Raw genomic sequence first — 12,044 nt, 5'->3', positions numbered from 1 at the left:
CCAGCCTTCTGGTTAGCAGTCAAGTGCCTTAGGCTCTATGCTGCCTGAGTTTGTGTGTGGCCATTTCAATGATTTCTCAAAATCATCAGAGAAGCAGAGAGTGCTATCAGAGGGATGACTGGTGTCGGAATTAGTTATGCTGAATGAAATTAGTCAATCACAAAAGGACAAATATTGTATGAGACCATGATTGTAAAAAGTCAAGAAAAGGTTTAAACACAGAAAGAAACATTCTTTGAAGATTACCAGAGGTGGGAGGGGAACAAGAGTGGGGTGGGTAAATTATTGAGTAGAGAGTAGATGAATATTAACTTGGGAGAAGAAGAGACAATATACAATAAGGTGGAGGTCAGCACAAGGCAAAGGACACACTGGGAAGAACACAGGAGTTAAAGGCAACAAAGGTAAATACTATCACATACACAATTCTGCAATAACAATAATATGCAAGTGGACACATAGACATGCAAACTGAACAGGTGTGGGAAGGTGAATGGAACTACACCCGTAAATATATATATAGGTTTGGCAAAGGATATTTCTCTGTATGTGTTTGTACTGCTGCAAATATATCCAAGATTATAGTGCAAAGCATACAGGGGCAAAGTTATGAAAACTAAGTAGCCATAACCAAACTCCTTGAGGGAATGAGTTGCTAGACCTGGGGGCTCAGAACCATAGTCTCTGGGGACATTAAGGTCAATTGGTGTAACACAATCCACAAAAACAATGTTCTACATCCTACTTTGGTGAGTAAATGATTAGGGTCTTAAAAGCTTGTGAGCAGCCATCTAAGGTGTAACTCTTGGTCTTTCCCTATCCGAAGCAATCGAGAGTGAAGAAAATCTAAGACGCATGGACTAACAGGCCACTAGAACCTCAGCCTCCACAATCCCGAGACCAGAAGAACTAGATGGTGCCCGGCTGCCACTGCTGACCACTCTGAAGGGAGTCAATCACAATAGAAGGCCCTGGATAGAGTGGGAGAAAAATATGGAACAAAACTCAAAATCATAAAAAAAGACCAGGCTTACTGGTCTGATAGAGACTGGTGGAACCCTTGAGAATATGGCCCTTATTTACCCTTTAAGCCTGGAGCTAAACTTATCCTCATGGCTCAACTTTCTGCCAAATAATAGACAGGCCCATAAGGTGAATAATAATACAAGGAAGGTTGCATACTCCTTAGAACAATACAAGATCAAAGGGGCAGCATTTGCCCAGGGATAAAGCTTAGAAGGCAGGAAGGGATAGGAAAGAAGGACAAATGGAAATGGGAAACACAGGGAAGAAATGGAAAGAGTCACATAGTTGGGATCACAATCAATGTCACAAAACAAAATATGTATAAATTGTTGACTAGAAAACCAATTTGCTCTGCAAACTTTCACTCAAATCACACACACACACACACACAGGCTGGAGAGAGGAGGTAGCTCTGACCTCCGCTTCACAGGAATTAGCCTTAAGTTGTTGATCTTGATTCTCCTTTCCCCTTGTGAAGTTAGAGGCAGTCAGACACCCCTGCCACACCCTTTTTACAATATCTATTTCTATAATAAAACACATAGTAACCACAGATACAGAGACTTCCTAGATATACCCAAACAACTTGTAGGATTTGTTGACTGGGTTAAAAGGCTTAGGACCATAGTCTTGTGGGATAACTTAGTCAATTGACATAATATAGTTCCTAAAAATAATGTTCTACATTCTAGTTTGGTGAGTAGTGTCTGGGGTCTAAAAAGCTTGCAATCAGCCATCTTGCAAACACTGGACTCTACTCATTTGGAGCAGAAAAGAATGAAGGAAACCGAAGACTCGGGGAAGAAACTATTCCACAGGACCAACAGGCCGAAAGAACCATGGCCTCTTCTAACCTGAGGCCAGAAGAACTAGACAGGGCCCAGCTATCACTACCTCCTGCTCTTACCAGGAAAATAATGGAAGGTCCCAGACAGAATGGGGGGAAAATGTAGAACAAAACTCAATTTCCTAAAAAAGGCCAGACCTATTGGACTGCTAGAGACTAGAGGAATCCCCAAGACTATTGCCCTAATGTCCCCTTTGAACTCAGAATTGAAGCTATTTCTGGAGGTCACCTTTCAGCCAAATAACAGATTGGCTTGTAACACTACAAATAACATACTCCCTTAATCAACTATATGAGACCAAACAGTCAATATTTACCCAAAAGCAAAGATGAGAAGCCAAAGGGGAAGGGAAGCTAAACCAATAAAAACAGAACAGACTGAAAATAAGGAGAATGCTGACACATAGTGAGAACTGTAACCAATGTCACGGAACAATTTGTATAAACATTGTTAAATGGGAACCTAATGTGCTGTATAAACTTTCACCTAAAAGACAATAAGATACTTTTTAAAAAATGAAATGAAGTACTGACATGTAGTACAACATGAATGAACCTCAAAAACTTATAAAGTGTCCAGAAAAGGAAAAATGGATAGAGACCGTGGTTGCTAGGGACTAGGGGAAGGGGGAAATGGGAAGTGAGTTAATGAGTACAGGGTTTCTTTTTGGGGTGATGAAGATGTTCTGGAATTAGATAGTGGTGCTGGTTGCACAATCTACTAAATAGACTGAAAGCCACTGAAAAGTCCACTTTAAATGGGTGAATTTTTTGGTATGCTGTTATTTCCACAACAGTTTTTTAAAAAACTACATTGAGATTTTTGCTTATGAAATTACCAAAGGTCCAAAAGCCTGCTAGGCAAACTGGGCAGGGTCCCATTATTACTCTAATGTGCATAGAAGAGTCTTACCATCATTTATGGTAATATTAGCAAGATCCACAATCTTATCAGGAAGTTCTTGAAGCAATTTGCATTGTTTAAGCTTTGGTTTTTCCCACTCAGATTTGCCACTGTTGATACTGATTGAACTGAAAAAGAAAAGAGAGAGGAACAAAAAGTATTATCCAGTTTTCTCATTGGAGGATGATGTGAAGATAGTCTTCAAGCAAATGATAAAGGGACAGATTATCTATGCATGCCTTCTCTTTGCCCACCCCAGGCTCTTGGCAGAGAAGAACAGGTTGGAGCTAGTAATTCTTTGTAAAGTGAGGAAAACTTTGCTTTTGGAGAACAAATGAATCTAGGGCCACCACGTAGGAGTGGTTTGGGGAGGGGAAAAGCAGGCAAGAGAGCCTGGGATGAAGCATGGCAATGTCCAGTGGCCAGAGAGTCAAGGCAGAGATTTTGCCTGTTTGGACATGGCTTCTTACTCTCATTTTCTCTTCCTACCCCCGTTTTAAGGGAGCTCTGGTGGCATAGTGCTTAAGGTTTTTGACTGCTAACCAGAAGGCTGGCAGTCCAAACCCACCAGCCACTCCTCGGAAGGAAGGTTGGGCAATCTACTTCCGTAGTGATACCACCTCGGAACCCCAAGAAGGGGTCGCTATGAGCGGGTCCGACTCAACGGCACATAACAACAACAACAACCTCCATTTTAAGGGGAAATTCCTATTGGGATGTGGTTCCTATATTTAACATATTAATTTACTCAAGATGCTTAGTACAGCACCCTCTGTAGTCATCGGACCTCCTCCATCCTTCTCGCTACATCATTCAATGCAACCCAGCTCATTTCAATTCAGCTAACACATTGGCGGAGCACCACTATGTTCTGGGAATGATGTAGGTAGCACAGACAAATAGGGCAGGATCTTGTCTTTAGAGGAGCTCATAATTAGATGGTGTGAGACTCTAAATGTAGTTGCCCTAAAATTAGGCAAAATGTGATATGAAAAGCTGTATCTAAAAAGGTGGATCTATCAAACCATCAAGAGTGGGAACTTATTTTCAATTTTTGAGCTGAGCTAGGCTTTGAAAGGACTGGGCTGAGAGAAAGATCCTCCGAGCAGCTCAAAAGCATAAGCAGAGGAAGAGACACAAGGAAGTGCCAACTGATTCCAAAATGTCAAATGGTCCTTTCTGGCTGGAACACATGGTAAGGAAGGGAGACTATTAAGCGAGATAGCTGGAGAGAAAGCCTGTGGGTCTTGGATGATTTAGGAGTTTGCACTTAATTATTGAGTCAGTGTGGAATCTGAGCAGGAGAGTGACAAGATGGCAGTTGGCAATCATACTTCAGGTAAGTCACTCTGGCTGCACTGTGGATCACTGGCAGACAGTGGATCACTGGAAGGCAGCCAGCTGCTCTAATGGTAGGCAAGAGGTAAGAATTTGAAGCAAGGTGGTGGCAGGGTGGTTGAAAAGTCACATCTAGCAGTGGGGCTAGATGTGAGCTCTGACTGTAACAGTAAAAGCTGCATGCCCAGACACAAAAGGCCAAACATTGATTCCACGTTCATGAAATGTCTGACATAGACAAATGAATAGAGACAAAAGTTTATGAGTGGTCACGAGGGGTGGGCGGGACAAGAAAGTGGGAGTGAAGTGCCTATGGGCACTGGGTTTCCGTTGAGAGTGATGGATAATTTTGGAAACAGATAGTGGTGATGGTTTTGCAACATGAGAAATGTCATTAATGCCACTGAATTGTACATCTGTCAATGGTAGAAATGGCAAATGTTTGCTTGTATATCTTTTGCCACAAGACTTGTTTTTCAAAGCTCCACTCCTTGCTCACTGATTCGATGTGGGGAGGACAAGGTAGGATGCAGTTCAAGATGTCTCCTTCCAAGAGAGCTTTTAAGCCTCTGTCAAAACCTGCTGCTCCTCTGGTCTTTCCCACTTAAGTTAATGGCAAAAACCATTAACAGCAGAGAGTAAGAAAAGAGGGCTGCTGTGGTTTTTTTTTTTTTTTTTTAATGATAAAGTCAACAATAGAAGAGTAATTTAGTGAATTATTACGGCCCATCAATGAGATCATTTCTGAGGTAGTTTTTCAAAATGATCATTAAGAAGATGAATGTAAAAACACGGAAAATCTTTGACCAACCACTGAGTGAAAAGGTAAATTACATTATTGATATGAAAACGGTGATTACTATTACATAAAACTTAAAGGCAGACAGAGAAAATATGCCCACGTAAAAGCGGCTGTGTTCCCGGAGTGGCATTATGGGTGCCTTTTTGCTCTTTTTCTTTTTTGAAAATTGTTCTAGGATGTTATGATGTTTCATGTGTAGGTTTAAGTAGATCCAAAAGGGAAAAGAAGAAAGAGAGGGAGGGGGAGGGAAGAAAGGGGAAGGGAGGAAAGGAGGGAAGAGACTGGCGTAGACATGGAGGGAAGGAGAATGCTGAGACAAATGACATTGAAATATGCCCCCAATTCAGTGGATCTTTGTGTATTTGAACTAGTAATTAGAGCTTGGCTGGTACATACCAGATTCTAGTAGCATTTCGATCCTCATTTTTTATGCATCTAGTTTGGGCTATCTCAGTAGGGTTAGTTAATAGCCACTTATATGTCCCTTTGAATTTAGAGACTGTTTCATCGGCTTTGCATTTTCCCGGCTCTAAAGAGAAAATGTATGCATATTTTAAAGGGCAAAGGGAACTTCGAAGTATCATGAACAGCCATTAGGGCCCATCACTATTGCCTTGCACATAGACATCAGCAAATAAAAGAGGAAGCTTTTTTTTTTTTTTTTTTTTTTTTTTTTTTGCTTCCCAGTTTATTAAAACCGGGGTTCCGTGAAAAGCCCATTAAATGGCCTCTTCCCACCCCCACCCCCCACCCCTCGCCCCGCAATAAGCCACACCACTATAACGGCACATTTAATCATTTTCATGAAAATCACCATTTTTTGCTTTTTAGAAAATAATACATATGCATTGAAAAAATTCAAGCCACACAAAGGGGTCTAGAATAAATATCAAAAGTCCCCACCTGCCCTGGGGATGCCTTCTCTTCCAACACATGGCGACCCACTGTGTGTCAGAGAGAACTGCACTCCAGAGGGTTTTCAGGGGGTGATGTTTTTGGAAGTAGATCACCAGGTCTTTCCTCCAAGGCACCTCTGGGTGGATTTGAACCACCAACCTTTCCGTTAGTAGCCAAGTGCTTATGTTCGTGCCACTCAGGGCAACTTCTCACTGCCATCAAATCAATTCCCACTATTAATTTGGTGGGCAAGGGCAGGAATGTGTAGGCCAACTTCTCTTTCTGAGTGGCTCCCCTCTTTCTTCAGTAGACTCTAGAGAGACATGCCAGCCTCTCTAAGGAAGAAAGATGAAGCAGTCTGCTTCTGTAAAGATTTACAGCCTTGGAAACCCAAGGGGGGTTGCTATGAGTCGGAATCAACTCGATGGCAGAGTTTGGTGTTGAGTGAGTTTTAGGGGTGGTGTTGGTTTTAGTAAATTCAATATATCTGACGTCACCAATACAGACAGAGGAGTCCTGTTCTGAGGTTGGTGCTGAGGGACAGAACTAACAACCCTCCCCAAAGGGCAAAGGGCGGCCAGGGTAAGGTTTTGCTGCCTACCATTGTCCACTAGGGAGCTCTAGTAGCATAGTGCCTAAGGCACTTGGCTGCTAACCAGAAAGCTGGTGGTTCAAACCCACCAGCCACTCCTCGGAAGGAAGGTTGGGCAATCTACTTCCGTAGTGATACCACCTCGGAAACCCAAGGAGGGGTTGCTATAAGTCAGGTCAGACTTGATGGCAAATAACAACAACATTGTCCCCTAGAGGGAGTGTGACAAGGCATTGTGGGTGCATGACTCTGATTCAGGAAGTCGTTCCCTCCAGCATTGACAGAGTGGTCCCAGCAGTGGGCCAGCCAGCCTTGCCCAGCCATCCCAGTCTCCTGTCTGAGGGAGGAGGAAAGGTGCCTTCCTCTCACTCTCAGGGCACCTTCATTAGTGACATCTGCATGGTATGCTCTGCTTGTGGATTCAACACCTCTCTGCCTTCTATTCCCTGCTTACCTTGCGCAATCACGGCTGCCTTATGCTTCTTAATTCATTTGTTGCCAAGGATTGTGCATTCTAATGCCTATGTGTGTTTGTTGAGTTAGCTCAATGTTTTCACCGCCATCTATTAGGAAAAGGAACACAGCTGGCGGCAATGGGGAAGGAGGTGGAATGGCCTGGTAGCCTTTCCCTCTTACCACGAAAGCCTTGCTAATCTGAAAAGAAAAGGCCAAGGAGAGAAATCTGGGAACTGTCCCAGATCATTTTCCAAGATGAATAGGCTGGGTGAGTCAATCAATAAACTGGCAAGCACCTAGAGGGCTTTATTGTATATAATGGGCATGCTCCCCAGGTCTCTAGAATGCTCTCACTCTGTTGATAAACTGTCCACTGCTGACATGACCTCTCCAGCACTCTGGTTTTTTCACATGTTCTTAAAGGTTGAAAAGTTGTCAGAATAAGTGGGCACCAAAATGTGGAAAAGGTGTGGCTTCTCTACCCTCTGAACTCTGGTTCTCTTACTATGCATTATCACTTGATAATAAAGAGAGTGAATTTATCCCCAAATACCAAAAAAAAAAAAAAAAAACCTCACTGCCATCAAGTCAATTTGACTCATAGTGACCCCTCCTTGGGTTTCTGTGGCGGTATCTCTACAGAAGTAGATTGCCCAATCTTCCTTCCAAGGAGTGGCTGGGGGGCTTGGACCACCAGACTTCTGGTAACCACCCCCCCCCCCCAAAAAAAAAAAAAAAGAATTACCTAGTTGTTTCACTGCAACATGTTCAGACTTTACTAATAACATCAATTGATCTTGTGTGAAGTTTCCATGGGTAAGGTTGCCATGTATTTTACTTTTGATCTTGTTAATCAATTCCCTGGGTGCTAAAGAAGAGTTGGCTTTTATGATGACCTGACAAACACAGCTGAAAAAGAGAGCAAAAGAGAAAGCTGTTGCAGTTATGTCAACAGAGTGGCCTGTGGTGTTCAATTTCTGTACAGCTGACTTAACTTGTAGTCTACAAATATCAAACATTTTACAGCTATTAAGTGGAAAATCTTAAGAAACGATGGAAGTCTTCTGATAAATTCTGATGAATTTTCTCATATCCAAAACAGACGACTCAAAACCTATTTTCAAAAGAATGGCCAGCAAAATTTGCATTATGTTGAAATTGACTAGGTGTGCAAATTCACCAGAAGTTTGCAATCACTAATAGAGAAGATGGAGTACTCAGGATTTATTACTTCAGAGAAAGCCTTTTATCTTCCTGCTCTCCAAATTATCCATCATTACGACAATAAGGTGAATAGACACATACCCCATTATTTTATCAAGATGTGTTCTGCAGAAGGCCTATTCTATAATAGAATCATAATGATGATAGTGATAGTAGTTAACATTTTTGGAGCTCTTGTTCCACATGTTTCGACTTATTTTATCCTCGAAAGAACCCTATGAGGTAAGTAATATCATTACTATCCCCATTGTACAGATGAGGAAACTGAGTCTTAGGGAGACGATATTTCTCAAGATCGCAAGGACCCAATACTGCCTTTCTGATTATTCTGTGCACTGAAAGATAAGTTACGAAAGGAAACGGTTGGTCTTGACCTAAACCTCCACAGCGAGGTCCATAAACATTCTGATTTCTTCTAACATCCCATTAAGGAGTTTATTTCAGATTCACAAAGTTACCTATGTATATTTTTTCTCATTTCTTTTGTAGATACATCTTTTTGAAGAACACATTTCCCAAGTTTCCTATCAGTCATAGAAAGTTAGATAGACGTGTGTTTGCTCCAAACATCTTTGTCCAATGTAAGCACTACTTCCCCCTCCTCTGAGCTGTATTTGCTGATGTCCCTGCTCATCCTCCCCATTCCATTTGCAGTCTATCTCCTCTCACCTTTCATCTTTCTAGTCTGAAGAGGACTCCTCTTTTAAAACTTCTTCTCTTTCTTGCAACAGACCTCTAGTACCCTAATCAATCCAGTGACCTTCTCATGAGACTTCTTGGTTATTATTTCTCTCTTAAAGTACATCAAGCTGACCGAAACAGCCATGGTTTGGGGAGGAGCTGGATCACAAGTCTGAACAGGACCAAGGCTGCTTTCCATGTTGTCTTTCAATTTCTTTGCTCAGTATTTTGGGGACCTTTTTGACCACTACAAACACTTCATTCCCCCACCCCTAAATTATGACCACTTCGAACCCCATTTTCTCTTCACTACAAAGAGGTAGCAGGCAGGCTGCTAGGCTGTGCAATGACCAACTGAAACAACTTGTTTAATGAAGGCAAGAGCCCAATTACAGCATCTGTAAAATAACCACTGGGTACTTTGATCTCCTTCTGAGTACTCTGACCAAGAGGCTGCACATACAGAATTAAATGGAAGAAAAATCAGAACTAAATGTACTGGCTATGAATAAGCCCAGCTCTTACCTGTATGGTACACGGGAAGCTGTAGCCATTCCTTGCCCTTCTCTCTGTTCCAACTGATGCAAAAGAGAAGTACATAATCACTGAAATCTTTAAACCAATGTCACAACTGAGTACAAGGTTATCGCTAATAATACCAATCATAACTACAATTTATATTTATGCAACTCATTGTCATTTGCTAATCACTTACAAAAACATCAATGCATTTGGTCCTCATACCAACGCTGTAAGATGGGTGATGCAGGGATTGTTGCCCCATTTTCTAGCTGGGAAAGCCAAGTCTCAGAGAGTTAAATGACCTGCCAGCATCACACAGCAGAGTCACAGCACTGGGAGTGGAATCTGAGCCTTTTGGATCTGAGTACTAACATGATGATAACAATAGTAACCACTATCAAGCATTTACTATGTTCTAAGGCCTGAGCTAAGGACAGTGGTGGTTCAGTAGAAGAATTCTCTCCTTCCGTGGGAGAGAACTGGGTTTGGTTCCCAGTCAATGCACCTCATGTACCAAACCCAAAACCAAACCCACTGCCATTGAGTCAGATCTGAGTCATAGCGACCCCTCCTTGGGTTTCTGAGGTGGTATCTCCACAGAAGTAGATTGCCCCAGTCTTCCTTCCGAGGAGTGGCTGGTGGGTTTGAACCACCAGGCTTCTGGTTAGCAGTCAAATGCCTTAGGCACTACACCACCAGAGCTCCTACCGCATGTACAGCTCCCAGCAATTTGATAGTGGAGGTTAGAGTGTGGTTGTGCTGCTGAACAGATTTCAATGGAGCTTCCAGACAAGATGGACTGGGAAGAAAGGCCTGGTGATGTACTTCTGCAAATCAGCCAATGAAGCCCTGTGGATCACAAAGGTCCAACTCTGTTGTGTTGGGGTAGCCATGAGTTGGGGGCTGACTCCAGGGCAGCTAACAACAACAACAACAAAGCCCTGAGCCAAGCACATTACATGAAATATCTCATTCTACCCTTTCAACAGCCCTGTGAGGGACCCATACCATTGTCACCCCCATTTTACATGTGAAGAAACTGAGACACAGAGAGAACAATTAAGTTGCTCAAGGTCTCACAATCCAGAAATGGTAGAGCAGAAATTCTAACCCAAGCAGCCTGACCCTGGAGACCACATTATTCACCAAAAGGCTCTTATACCGATTATTTAAGAGGAATTTTCATTGTGTCATATTATCTATAATGTGACTAATAAAATTTCTGACTCATCTATTTACAGAAAATATTTTAATGAGAGCAGATAATTTGGAATGTACCGGAGGCGTGATTGTATTTTAGATAGCCAAAATATGTATCTCATATTTAAATACCTTGAAAACTGTATGCTCACTAATCATTTCTGAGTGTAATATAGTAAAGCTTTGATGCACTGGAGTTATCAGTTGCCATGGAGTCGATTCCAACTCATGGCGGCCCCATGCATGTCAGAGGAGAACAGTGCTCCATAGGGTTTCCAGTGGCAGATTATTTTCTGAAGTAGATCACCAGGCCTTTCTTCCTAGGTGCTGAGAACATTAACTACACTACACTGGAATAAGTACTGAGAATTGGGGCAAGGGTGGTGGCAGATAGTTTTACAAAACTGATTTCAAATCTATACAACTAGAGGGTGGGTTTGTTGTGTCACTCTTGGAAGAAACTCAAAAAACTCACTGCCATCGAGTCCAATCCAACTCATAGCGACCCTTCCTTGGGTTTCTGAGTGGTATCTCTATGTAAGTAGATTGCTCAGGCTTCCTTCTGAGGAGTGGCTGGTGGGTTTGAACTGCCAGCCTTCTGGTTAACAGTCAAATGCCTTAGGCACTATGCCACCAGAGCTCCTTCTCTTGGAAGAGCCATGTTTTTTTTGCAAGATGTCTACTACCAAGAGATCCCATGTCCCATGTACAATTACCAGGTCATTCCACAGTCCCATAGGCCACAAATATGCCTCAAGACACTGCCACACAGATAGTTCAGAAAAGCAAAGGATGGTTTTCTTGATGAGTTCTTGTGCCCAGCCCAAGGAAAGTAATGTAATTTGATCCTTGGTTGTCACAAATGAGCCTTGATCAATAGTATACACTTGGTGGAAGAGTTATTTATTTATCTGTAATGGAGGCCATGGGTGATGCAAACATTTAACACATTTGACTACTAATCGAAAGGCTAGAGGTTCAAGTCCACCCAGATGAGCTTCAGAAGAATGGCCTAGGGGTCTGCCCTCTGGAGCACAGTTCTACACTGACACACATGGGGTTGCCATGAGTCAAAACTGACCTAATAGCAATTGGTACTGGTAATCAGGTACAGAATGGGCCGCAAGTAGATTCATTTTGAAAAATTACTTACAATAGCTCTGTCCATCGTTATTTCTTCCTCAGATGTGTCTCTGTATCAAAAGCAGCACAAAATTACAGAAAAAGTAAATGTAGCACCAAATGCATGAGGACACAAGATTGGGAAAAAGACAACTTTGAGGCAGAATAGCAGAACCCCCAAGCTTAGAATTCAAACAGTGACAGAATCCCAGGGAACACTTTGAAAGAGCTTGGTTGTTATTTGCAGACAAGAAAGGTGGTGAGTCTTTGATTCAGCAATCCCACTTCCAGGAAACTATCTATCCTATAGCAGTACCAGTAAGGGTGCTTAAAAATGTACAAAGGTGGAAGAAACCCAGATGTCCAACACTTGTTGTTGTTAAGTGCTGTCGAGTCATTTCCGACTCATAGCGACCCCATGCACAGCAGAACG

The 12,044-nt window shown here is 42.3% G+C and overlaps 1 protein-coding gene across 1 annotated transcript in view; it reads right to left on the bottom strand.

The window, feature by feature from the left end:
* The window catches only part of ADGRG4 (adhesion G protein-coupled receptor G4), a 133,695-nt gene that overhangs the window by 68,650 nt on the left and 53,001 nt on the right, over window positions 1–12,044 (bottom strand). Inside the window, exons 6-10 of the mRNA XM_007956012.1 lie at window positions 11,643–11,682; window positions 9,293–9,345; window positions 7,608–7,771; window positions 5,314–5,446; window positions 2,787–2,905 (exon numbers count right to left, since the gene is read on the bottom strand). Coding sequence (XP_007954203.1) covers window positions 2,787–2,905; window positions 5,314–5,446; window positions 7,608–7,771; window positions 9,293–9,345; window positions 11,643–11,682 — 509 coding nt within the window. The remainder of the gene's footprint in view (window positions 1–2,786; window positions 2,906–5,313; window positions 5,447–7,607; window positions 7,772–9,292; window positions 9,346–11,642; window positions 11,683–12,044) is intronic.

The sequence above is a fragment of the Orycteropus afer genome, unplaced genomic scaffold (genome assembly GCF_000298275.1).
Source record: "Orycteropus afer afer isolate SDZICR_OR568_19922 unplaced genomic scaffold, OryAfe1.0 scaffold00571, whole genome shotgun sequence".
NCBI lineage: Eukaryota > Metazoa > Chordata > Mammalia > Tubulidentata > Orycteropodidae > Orycteropus > Orycteropus afer.
This window is presented reverse-complemented; position numbering and strand designations above follow the sequence as displayed.